This window comes from Emys orbicularis, chromosome 2 (assembly GCF_028017835.1).
Source record: "Emys orbicularis isolate rEmyOrb1 chromosome 2, rEmyOrb1.hap1, whole genome shotgun sequence".
Lineage (NCBI taxonomy): Eukaryota > Metazoa > Chordata > Testudines > Emydidae > Emys > Emys orbicularis.
In genome coordinates, this window is record NC_088684.1 from 84,000,829 (window position 1) to 84,013,692 (window position 12,864).

The window sequence follows — 12,864 nt, forward strand, 5'->3', positions numbered from 1 at the left end:
GCAAACATGGTAAGCCGTAGACTTGTGGCTGCTTAAAACTTTAGGAGTACCACTGGCCTCCTTTCACATTGAAAGCACTGCCAGTCTGTGCTGCCAGCAATCGGCCAAGCAGGAACTCTGGCCCTGTCCCACCCCCTCGCGGATGTGCCAGGGAAAGATCCCTGTATGCTGCCCCTCTCCCGCCCACACCGCGTGGCTGTAAACCAGCGGTCAGAGTTCTGTAAAGGAACTTGTTGCAAGCAGTCCCAATACTAACAGTCCCCTACCTAATTCAAAGCAGGTCATCATGAGCGACATTACTCTCATGAGGATCCCGGACACCGAGATCCAACGGATGCTTCGAGAAAGCCTGCAGAGACCGGGGCCCTATGCCGCCATGCTATGCAAGGCACTGATACCGGAGTACCTGCTTGTCTCCTGGCGCGGGAACGTCTCGTACTTCGGAGGACCAAGTAAAGCCACTCTCCCCAGGAACCTGATGAACAGGCTATCCCATTACTTGCAGGAGAGCTTTGTGGAGATGTCCGTGGAGGATTACTGCTCTATCCCCGGACATATAGACCGGATTTTCATATAGCTGCAGTAGCAGGGACTAAAGAGTCGAGCAGCTTGGGCAGCACAATCATGCACAACCGGACACTGTTTGATTTTTTTTAAATAGTTGTTACTGATTACTTAAGCGCCCAGGGGGAAGAAATCATGATTCACAGATTGTTCTTAGTCTTAATATTCAAGTTTTGTAAAAAATAAAGGTTTATATATTTAAAGCACTTACCGCTTGATCCTTCCCCTGAATCTGTGTCCGGGTTACATGCTGGGGAGGGTTGGTAGGGGATCTCTGTAAGGGTGATGAAGAGCTCCTGGCTGTCGGGGAAATCAGCTTGGTAAGCGCTGTCGACTGCCTCGTCCTCCTCATCTCCTTCCTCATCTTCCCCGTCTGCTAACATGTCCGAGGAACCGGCCGTGGACAATATCCCATCCTCAGAGTCCACGGTCAGTGGTGGGGTAGTGGTGGCGGCCACACCAAGGATGGAATGCAGTGCCTCGTAGAAACGGGATGTGTGGGGCTGGGATCCGGAGCGTCCGTTTGCCTCTTTGGTCTTCTGGTAGCCTTGTCTCAGCTCCTTGATTTTCACGCGGCACTGCGTTGCATCCCGGCTGTATCCTCTCTCTGCCATGGCTTTCGAGATCTTCTCATAGATCTTTGCGTTCCTTCTTTTGGAGCGCAGCTCTGAAAGCACGGACTCATCGCCCCACACAGCGATGAGATCCAAGACTTCCCGATCAGTCCATGCTGGGGCCCTCTTTCTATTCTGGGATTGCACGGCCATCTCTGCTGGAGAGCTCTGCATCGTTGCCAGTGCTGCTGAGCTCGCCACGCTGTCCAAACAGGAAATGAGATTCAAACTGCCCAGACAGGAAAAGGAATTCAAATTTTCCCGGGGCTTTTCCTGTGTGGCTGGTCAGAGCATCCGAGCTTGGACTGCTGTCCAGAGCGTCAACAGAGTGGTGCACTGTGGGATAGCTCCCGGAGCTATTAGCGTCGATTTCCATCCACACCAAGCCTAATTCGATATGGCCATGTCGAATTTAGCGCTACTCCCCTCGTTGGGGAGGAGTACAGAAGTCGAATTTAAGAGCCCTCTATGTCGAACTAAATAGCCTCGTGGTGTGGACGGGTGCAGGGTTAATTCGATTTAACGGCGCTAAATTCGACATAAACGCCTAGTGTAGACCAGGCCTAAGGGGAGAGAAAACCCTGGGATTCTGCCTCAGACTACAGACTTTGGCAAGAGCCTGGAAAGAGTGAAATGGCAACAGGGAGCCCAGGAAGCTCCAATGGTTACCCAGAGAGGGGCAAAGCTAGAGAAGAAAGGTAGGAAGGAGCCCAGGCAAACAGCAACTGGGTCAGGGATGGCTTAGGCTGTGGTTACTAGACATACAGTTCTTGGGCTGGAATCTGGAGTAGAGATTGGCCTGGGTTGGCCTGGGTTCCCCTACCAGCCACTGGGAAAGAGGGAGCAATTGAGTCCAGCAGGAGAGAGACTGGATGAGCAACAAAATAAGTCTGGTTGAGAGCTAATCCCCAGCTGTAGCAACAAGGAGGTGCCAGAGTGGTGAGTAGTAAACCATCTGACCCTCACATTTTCCCCGTGCCAGCCCCACCATGACCCTGCTCCCCGCAACTCCCCTCCTAGAGCCCCCTTGCTAATATGCCCCACAGATATTGCCCCCGGGTTTTTTTAAATGTTTAAACTTTTAAAACCTTTTAAATGGGAGTTGACTTAAATAGGAATTGATAGGGCTAATCACCCCTTATATCTGGCCCATATGATACATACTACAGAGTACCAACAATGCTTAGAAATGAATTTGATCACAACAGTTCCAGACTACGATTAACTTAAATCACAGAACAACAGAAGGCTGTATGTGCTTTTAGCTGTAACATTCCCTTCCTATGAACTCACCACTGCAAACACAGGACTTTGAATGACTTCATTAACATACAGTTTATGGACATCTTTTATTGAGAAGCCATTAGAGTTATTTTATGACTGAACTGCAAACTAAAGAGCTTTCCTAGCAGCAAGGACCTCACTTAATATTCTGTAAATATCTATAAAACCTTTCCAGATCCATGGGTCCTACACATGCCTATGGCAACGTGTGGGGTACCTCATCCAGTGCACTAAATGCTCCAGTACTACGTAGGTGAAACCAGACAATCACTACACTCTCAAATGAACTCACAAAGGACAATGATAAAAGAAAAAAACACCACATCAACTGTGGATGAACACTTTTCACAAAACAATTACTCTATATCGGACCTCAGTCCTCATCCTCAGAGGAAACCTGCCCAACACTTTCAAAAGATGAGCCTGGGAGCTTAAATTCATAACTTTGCTAGACACTAAAAATCATGGTTTTAATAAAGAGACAGGATTTATATCTTATTACAACAATCTGTAACCCACTAATCTCCCATTTTTGTCCTATGACTATAGGGCTATGTCACTTTGAATGGTCCCTTAGTTTAGCATAAATAGACATATTCTATCTGTTCAACCTTGTATTTAGCTGTGCAATCTGAGTACCTTTCCCAGACGTGAAGAGCTCTGTGTTGCTCAAAAGCTTCTCTCTCTCACCAAGAGAAGTTAGTCCATTAAAAGATATTACCTCACCCACCTTGTCTCCCTATAAAACTAACAACCTATTTCAAGCAGTAAATATATATATATATCATCTTTTTAATGAATATCTGGAGCTTCCTTTTCAGTGTTGCAGAGGAGGAAGGCTAGAAATGTACAGTGAAGAAAATATTTTCTACACCACTTATCTCTTCTTTTCTTCAAAGTTGGGAGCGTGATATCACGTGGGAGATCTACATTCAAACTGCATGACTTGCACTTCCCATGATGACTGACAGTGCTCAGAGTGGTTTGAAAAAAGTGTGTATGGGGTCTCATCACCCCCACCCCCCCATCTGCCTGTCCCCCTGCTCAGCAACTAACTCTGCCCCCTCGGCCTCAAATCGATCCTGTCTCTGTGGTCCCCACATCAGCTCTGCCCCGCTACGGCTCTCCCCTCATCCCCCATCAGTTCTGTATCCCCTGTAGTTCCTGGGGTTCTTCACCCCCACTTCCAGGCCTGAAGGGCGCTGCAGTAGAGTCCCCTCTCTCACCATTCCCAGGCTGGGTGTTGCAGGGAGAAAAGCAGAGGAGCCATCCTGTTGCTCACAGAAGGGGAAGGGGGAAGAGGAAACGGAGCTACTCTGAGCTGCTTGACTCTTTCTGCTCTTCCCCCTCCCCCACTCCTCCTGGGAGAATGATGTTGGATTGCTAAGGGAGTTGGGGAGAGCTCTCCCTGCTTCCAGCAGCCAATCAGGGGTCCGTCTCCCTGTCTCTTCCCCTCCCCCCCCAGGCAGTATTAAAACTGTGCCCTTCAGCAACCTGGCTTGCTTTTTAGAAGTCTTATTTCCCGGGTCTGTGACCTGTTTCCACCCAGCACACTTTAAGCACTAATAACTGATGAAGTTCATCTCCTACAAGTTATATTTTTGCCTCTCAGGTGAGGGTTAAACATACGTTATTGTTTGAACATCTCTCGGCATGGACTCCAGATTTGGAATTTATCTGCTAAACAACATCAGCTCAAAGATTACTGGGTGGGTGAAGACTTTCGTTCTCAAGAGTCTCTTCTTTTGTCCATCAATGTTTGCATCACTTTACAGCTCTGATTCAGAAAATCATTCCTATTCAGGATAGCTTGTAAGCACATCCTGAAGTCCCTTTGATTTCAACGTGGTTTCAGGGGGAATTCAGGATGTGATTAAGAGCTGTCCTGAATCTGGAACTAAAACTTAAGATGGAATGGATATGCAGGTACCTTGGCCACCTGTTCAGACAGACCTGTGGAGATCAGATCAACTCCCACAATAATACCACACAAGGACATGCAGATAGGATGCCTTATCTGGCTTTTGGCTATGTGGAGATTACCTAATTTCTTCAGACCACTCTCCACTTCTGTGAGTTTCTCAGTGTATCTTCTGTGGGATGTCTCCATGCCACCTGTAACGTTGTCCATTTTTTCTACAACTGGAAAATTGAGAACAGTGTTAACAGGCATTTACATGTGTAATTTTTGTAGGTATCATTGTGAGAAGTTCCAACTATGAGATATGGTGTAAGTAATGACGTTTTTATAACAAGTTATATAGAAGAACAGCAAACAAGAGTATAGTAAATAATGAAAAATACAAAATATTTGGGGTCAAGCATAGAAAATACTTAAAAACAAACAAACAAACAAACAAACAAACAATTACCTTGCTTTCCACTTAACTCCAGAGTTAAAGTACTCTGCATAATGTCAGAACGGTGTGTTCTCTTCTGCTCATATGACTGTGTACTCTGCTAAGAAGTTAACCACTATGCTTCAACCAAATATTTATTTTGATAATAAACAAATTCATCTCATGAAGATTCTTCTGAGTCTTCCTCTTCAATCAATCAATTATTTATAATATTTAACTACTAAAGGTGCCTCATTGTCTAATGAAGGTATATTGTATGCTTGAGGCTTGTTACCTCGCTAGCAGCAGACTCCCTCTCACTCTCCTGTGGGCCACTTCCATTTAGATGGACCAAGTAATTTTCTGATCCTTTTAATCATTATGAACTTCATCGTAACTATTAAGTGTGGAGGCTATAGAACCTATATAAAGTGCTGTTCTTAAATAATGTCTTCTGAAAAGTGACAGAGGTTTGAAACCTCTTGCTAACAACATAAGGACATTTAATTAAACAACGGTTTTTAAATAATTCTGATTTGCAAGGGTTTAAACTATGGTCATTCAGCCCAGCCTGGACTTATGGCTGTTCCTGATTTGCTCTTGGCTTGGGGAGGTTTGAGTTGTTTTCCTGGCAGTTACACATTCTGTTGCTTTTCATGGCAACAGTATGGGTACGGAAGAAGGAGAGAGTCAGAAATGAAGTATTCCAGAAGGCTAAGTGCTAAATATGTATTTATAAATTGTTACAAGCAAAGGAGGAAATTGAATGCTTCAGATGCTAGATTCTGCCTTGATAGGGTTGCCAACTTTCTAACTGCACAAAACTGAACACCCATGCCCTGCCCCGAGGCCCCACCCCTTCTCCAAGGCCCTGCCCCCACTCACTCCATTCCCCCACTCTCACTCACTTTCACTGGGCTGGGGCAGGGGATTGGGGTGCGGGAGGGGGTGAGGGCTCTGGCTAGGGGTGCTGGCTCCAGGGTGGGGCCAGAAATGAGGGGTTCAAGGTGTGGGAGGCGGCTCTGGGCTGGGGCAGGGGGTGAGGGTTTGGGAGGGTCTGAGGGCTCAGGCTGGGAATGCGGGCTCTGGGGTGGGGCCAGGGATGAGGGGTTTGGGGTGCGGGAGGGGGCTATGGGCTTGGGCAGGAGTTGGGGTTCAGGAGGGAGTGTGGGGTGCAGGCTCCAGGAGGGTTTTTGTGTGCAGGATGGGGCTACGGGCTGGGGCAGGGGGTTGGGGTGCAGGAGGAAGTGTGGGGTGCAGGGTCCAGGAGGGCTTTTGTGTGCAGGAGGGGGCTCAGGGCTGGGGTAGGGGGGTTGGGGTGCGGGAGGGTGGGGTCTGGGAGGGAGTTTGGGTGCATGAGGGGGCTCAGGGCAGGGGCAGGGAGTTGAGGTGCGGGAGGGGGTGAGGGCTCTGGGAGGGAGTTAGGATGCAGGAGGGGGTTCTCACCTAGGGCAGTAGGTTGGGGTGCGGGAGGGGGATTTGGGGTTCAGCTCCGGCCAGGCAGCGCTTACCTCAGGGGGCTCCCGGAAGCGGACGGCATGTCCGGCTCCTATGCGGAGGGGTCAGGGGGCTCTGCGCACTGCCCGTGCCCGCAGACACTGTCCCTGCAGCTCCCATTGGCCACAGTTGCTGGCCAATGGGAGCTGCGGACCTGGCGCTCGGAGCAGGGGCACTGCATGGAGCCCCCTGCTGCTACTCCTGTGCCTAGGATCCGGACATGCTGGCCACTTCCGGGAGATGCGCAGAGCCAGGGCAGGCAGGGAGACTGCCTTAGCTCTACTGCGCCGCTGACCGGACTTTAGGCGGCTCAGTCAGCAGTGCTGACCGGAGCTGCCAGGGTCCCTTTTCAACCGGGCATTCCAGTTGAAAACCGGATGCCTGGCAACCCTATCGCTTGACCTTCAAGTCCATGTCCATTTTCAGTTTGGTGTCTGTGTATTCAAATCACAGCTAAGGCCAGAAGGTTCTGTCCTATACACAGATTATTTAGCCTCTGGGCAGAGAGGATCTGCACCACTCCACGAAGGGTTCCAGAAGACATTGTGCTGCATTGTGTCACTCCTCCAGCCCCCTAGCATGCAGAAGAAGAGGTGCTGCACCACGCCTTCGGATGAGCCAGTGTGGAGGTAGAGGACAAAGCCATACCCCTGCTTCCTCCCTATGCCTTCCCACTCTCTTTGGGGTGATTTGTAGCCTGGCAGGAACTACAAAAGAGCAGTCCCTGTGTTCCCCCAAGCACAAGTGGGAGGGACCCCTGTACTGGGAGTGTAACTTCATGAGCCCTCCTCCTACTCTTTGCACTCATGCAAAGGTCATACACAACCTGGCACTTTAATTTGTGGCAGCCAAGGGGTCCTTGTCCCTTTATTAATCTTCCATCTTATTTTTTTGAAGATACATACATGTATATAGCAGGATTTTCATGGGTCCATGCTGCTTCAAAAACATAAACCGAACAGACAGCTAGGGCTACATTCATCCCTGGCCTAACTACACTGAAGTCAGGGATTACTTTGGCCCTGTCACAGAGTGATAGCAATCAGCACCTGAACCAGCACTCTGATCACTATTTAACCAGTTAGGGTCCGGGGGAGGGCCTCATTACAGAGAGGAGTTCCTGATTACCAGATCGGGTTGGGGCTGGGTAGCTAATAAGCTAATTTACAAGGAGCCAGGATAAAAGAGCACAGGAAATGGATGGGGAGGAGAAGTAGAAGAGAGGGAGACTAGTAGAGCCCGACAAAAGGGAGTTTTCTGGAATTTATAGGAGAGCAAGCCCAGGGGCAGGAACAACCACTACAAAGTGTGGTGAGTCCTGCGGTGGGGACTGGCAGTCAGGTGCAGGGGGTAGGCCTCTGCAAGATGGGCCCTACAGATGACCCTGACTTGTTTTTGGTCATGTCTGAGAGAGTGACTATGGGGGCAGGATGGGATAAGAAAATCTGGGCCCTATGGCCAGCCCCCTATTTAACGGGGTCAGGCAGCCTACATAGCTTTCGTGATGAGCAGGCAAGGAACTACAAACTGGTAAAAGCGACCAGCCTGGACTGGGTGGCCTTTAGACTGAAAGGTATCGGCAAAAATTTCAAGTTGCAAGATGGACTGGGGGATTACGGACCCAGGCATTTGCCCAAAAACTGACAGTGGGCCACTCGTTAGCAGAGGCTGGACATCCAAAGTGTGACTGATATTATGGATGCTGTCGTTCTTGAGTCTCCTGGAGAATACCCAGAGATGGATCAGGCAGCATCAACTTGTCACCCGAGATGCAGCAGTTAAACTTGTAGAGGTGGACATTCCCATAGAGGGTTGGCAGTTTAAGGGTCTGGATACAGGGGAGGAAGGCCAGAGAATCTACATCCAGAGAGGGCACCAAAAAGGAGATGGAAGAGCCCAAGAAAACATAGACAGGGTCTTGAGCAATTGTGTGAGTGGCAGGGACATATGAAAAGAGACTGCCCATATATGGAATGTAGGTTTACAGAATTCTGTGTTTGGACTGGGCCTCTCAGGGAGGGATTAACAAGGAAGTTAATGACCACTTCTGTAATGCTGGGGATAAGGTATCAAAGGGGTCTGGTAGACACTGCCTCAGCCTGTTTGCTAATCAGACACAAGTTGGTGAAACCCCACCAGATACTTCCTAGAGCAAGAGTGAGGCTTGAATGTATACATGGGGATAAGAAATTCTGCCCTATGGCACAAAGGGCCTCTGGAAGTTCAGGTGAAGTTTAAATGGAAGTGGGCTGGGGTAGTGGATTGGTTGACACACCCCTTCATGTTAGGCATGGACTGGAACCCCTTCCCATTAGAAAAGCAAAGGGGTATCTGGAAACCCCAGATGGATGGAATTTAACCCATGGGGAAGGGAAAAGAGCCATTAAACATTGAAGGGTTGGAAAATACTAGACAGGAGAACACAAGCCAGAGAGAAAGTAAAGAAAGGAGAATACCCAGTGAGATGAAGTGGGAGGGAAAAAAATAAGGAAATAGTCTCAGGAGACAAAGATAACCTGAGCTCATTAACAGCGGTCAAGTGGTTATTGGAACAGAGCAGTTCCAAGGGTTGAGGGAACAAGCAACCATGGGAAGAGGAGGAAGGGGGACACACCAGTAGACCCCTCCACAAAACAAAGGGTGAGAACAAGGAGAGTGACCCCTCATGTGAGGACCTGTGGGCTAAAGTGGAATTATGGGGACAACTTCTACCCATCACTGCCCTAGCACAGGCCCCAAGGTTTTATGAGGAACTTGAACATTCTTGGGTGGAAAGCTGCCTTGTTTCTCCTTTCCATAATGCTAATGAGCCAGGTATACACACTCAAGTGTGTGTGTGTGTGTGTGTGTGTGTGTGTGTGTGTGTGTGTGTGTGTGTGTGTACATATAAAAAACAAACCCAACAAAAAAACAGAGCCAGAGTGCAGAGTTCTGCATTTCAGGACTGAGATGACAGTAGCTGGCCTTCTGAATACAAGATCCAGGCTGACAGGGATCCAGAACTAACACTCACTGTAACAGAAGACAGCTGTTTTTTTCTGTCCTTATTCCTAATTTATGTCACTCAGAATTTCTTAGGAACCCAGAAGAGAAATCAGCTATTTCACTGCATGTACCCTGGCCTAGAATGCTAGGATCTCCTTGTCCTCTTCACGACTGTAGCCTCAATACACCAAAGCCTTCAAGCAGGTTCGTAAGTCTACTGATTTCAATGGAACTTAAGATGTGCTTAAATGCTTTGCTGAATCAAGGCCTTAATGGGCATTATCACATCAGTTACGGTTCTTGTTAATCCCTGATGAAAGCAATAACTTATTTTTTCTATATGCCAGTGGTTCTCAAACTTTAGTAACCCAGGAACCCCCATTTTGAGTTAAAATTTTGCCGCGGACTCCTAAGTCCCCTGCTCAGCCCCAGGCACCGCCCCCACTCAATCCCTTCCTCCAAGGTCCCACTCCCACCCCACCTCTTCCTGCCTCTGCTCCACCCCGCCCCTCTTCTTCCCCAACTCTTTCCGCCCCCTCCTGCAAGTGAGCACGTTCCCCCTCCTACTCCTTCCTCCCAGCGCCTCCTGCACTCCAGGGAACAGCTATTCCCAGCGTGCAGGAGGCACTGGGAGGGAGGGGGAGGTGTTGAGGGAGGGGGACGAGTTGATCAGCGGGGCCCGCAGACCCCCTGGAGTACCCTCGCAGCCCCCCAGGGGTCCACAGACCCCAGTTTGAGAAATGCTGTGTTATGCAATACCGATGTATTTGGGGGGAATGAACATATATTAGTGTTAATGTAAGTACTTTATTTTATTTTTAGGGATCCCATCAAGTCAATGTAGACTTCAAATAAACAATAAAAATGTTTCCATGATTCTTAAAAAAAAATTTCTAAATGTTATTTATGTGGATTATTGCATTCTCCTGAAGTGTTTTAATAGAAAGGCTACCACATTGGTGTACATATGAGATGGGAAGTGACACTAGCAAGAAAGAACTGTCAACTCTATTTTCATTATCTAAACTCAATAAAACACAGAAAGAAAAAGCACTGTTTTTAATAAGTGTTCTATATGTGGAACTCCCACTAAAATCTATGTCTGGAGCATTGACAGGTTTAGGCCCCAAGAGCATAAATGGTGAAAAATAAATAATTTTTAACATTCTTTCAGCTACAATAATATATATTGTTATTAATAACCCCAGGTGAGGGATTTCAATTGAGTTAAACAGATGTAAAACAGATGTAATGCGGTAGTGAATTAGGCCCTTGATATGTAAAGACAGTGAGTGAAATTCTTACCTTCTCTCTAGCCTGTTTGCACCAGGTAAAATGGTAGAAGCAGCGTAAAAGAGCTCTAAAAGTCTCCATTCTGGCTGGAGAAGAATTCCCCTGGTGCAAACACTGTGGGGAAGACAGCTGCAAGGCTGTCTTTCTAAGCCCCCCTTGTAATCCCTGGCATCCAAGGCATACCAGTACCTAGACAGGGTGCAGGAAGGACATGTCAGGGCCAGATCCATAGCATATAGTGCTGTGGAGACATTGGCCAGCATTGAGGCCTGGAGGCCAGCCCTCAGGGCTATCTAAATTACCCAGGAGCAGGATGAAGCGGTAGTTTAAAGCCACTGATGCTAACAGACCAGGTGACAGCTCATGCTAAGTCCCCTAGGCCTCACCGAACACTGACAAGTGCATAGCTGGAAACCAGGCTGGCTCACCTGTGTTAGCATTGTTAAAATAGATCTTATGTTTATAAGAATATGTTTTAGTGTTTGGATTTTATGAAATGCTTATGAGTTGCTTCATGCATTAATCTCACTTATAATGTCTGTATCCCATGTGTGACAAAGTTCCTCCTCTATCTTGGTGGGTCCTGCGCTTATTGGCGGATTTTCTTGCCTCAGAGATTCACCATGTGGGTTGGGGAACAGCCCAGAGACCTTCCCCTCTGGGAGAACCCACAGTCCAGGTCAATTGGGAGGTTTGGGGGGAACCTGGGCCCGCCCTCTACTCCGGGTTCCAGCCCAGGGCCCTGTGGACTGCAGCTGTCTATAGTGCCTCCTGTAACAGCTGCATGACAGCTACAACTCCCTGGGCTACTTCCCCATGGCCTCCTCCAAACACCTTCCTTATTCTCACCACAGGACCTTCCTCCTGGTCTCTGATAACGCTTGTGCTCCTCAGTCCTCCAGCAGCACACCCTCTCCCTCTCACTCTCAGCTCCTTGCGCCTCTTGCTCCCAGCTCCTTTTAAAACCCAGGTGCCTTGATTAGCCTGCCTTAATTGATTCTAGCAGCTTCTTCTTAATTGGCTCCAGGTGTCCTAATTAGCCTGCCTGCTTAGCTAGGGTTAGCCCTAAAGGACACACAGAGCTTGCACATTACAGCAGCTTCTTTTCCTTTTTGAAACCCATGACTGTAACTCATTTGTTTATATGTTTACCTGCTTTAACTTTGTAAATAACCGATTTCTTTTTCCTAGTTAATAAATCTTTAGTTAGTATATCACAGGATTGGCTACAAGCACTGCCTTTGACAGATCTAAGATATGATTGAGTTGGGGTAAGTGACTGGTCCCTTGGGACGGGAAGTAACCTGAATATTATTATGATTTTTGGTGTAACGGACCATCTATCACAAAGGCAGGCTTGCCTGAGTTGCAAGATAGACCTGAGTTCCCAAAGGGATTATGTGTGTCTCCATGTCAAGGCTGTTATAGTGCTTGAGGAGTTCACACTTGATACTTGGTTGGTGAAATCTAATTGTAGGACACAGCCAATCCAGGGTTTGTGCCCTGGTTTGTAACAGTCTGCTCAGAGGCTGGCAACCACATTCATGACCGCCACCATAGCCCCCTGCCCCTTCTTAGAGGCACAGGCACAGAATTTCACCCAGGGTATATTTAATATTGTTGCTGAAAAATACTGGAGCATATTTGGGATGTTGAAGTAGTTTAGGTTCAAACTTTGGTACGTGTTATAATCCACTGTGGCCTCAAGGAATTGGTGGAAGTCAAATCTGCAGAGACCTTTAAAACTAGCCTAGGTGCAGCAGAGTGGGGAGGCTGCAGGGCAGCTGGTTACAGCTCCAGCAGGCAGATTCTAGGTCTGGTTTTTACGCCCGCCTGGAGTACAATAGAGAGACTTGGAATCTGCTTTAATCTTTGCAGACTGACTGGCCCCTTGAGGTGCTATCGGCCAACCAGGGAATGGCCAAGTGCAGAATGCTCCAGCCATGCCCCTTCCTTACCCTGATATGATCCTTACACTCGTGGTGGCAGTAGGGTATGACATGAGCTAAACCATGCTGGTTATATACTTGCCAGGAACATGTTGTTGCTTTTTGGCCCACTCATGCCACTTGGGCAGCATAATGGGGCCAGAGCATAGCAGGAAAATCAGCTGGTTTTGGAGAAGCTAAAGTTTTTGGATTTGTAACTTTCATCAGAAAACAGTTATCAACCTTTGAGAAATTTGACTGGCTAGCACATTAGGTGTAAATTTAAAAAATGATTCTAATAACCTCATGACGAACAAACTGGAGACCTGCCCATAATTTATATTTTGTTGCCAAAATAAA

General features: G+C 47.9%; 1 protein-coding gene across 1 annotated transcript in view; it reads right to left on the minus strand.

The window, feature by feature from the left end:
• Window positions 1–12,864, minus strand: part of COLEC12 (collectin subfamily member 12) — a 105,606-nt gene that overhangs the window by 18,917 nt on the left and 73,825 nt on the right. Inside the window, exon 3 of the mRNA XM_065398317.1 lies at window positions 4,506–4,604. Within this exon, the coding sequence (XP_065254389.1) occupies window positions 4,506–4,604 (99 nt within the window). The remainder of the gene's footprint in view (window positions 1–4,505; window positions 4,605–12,864) is intronic.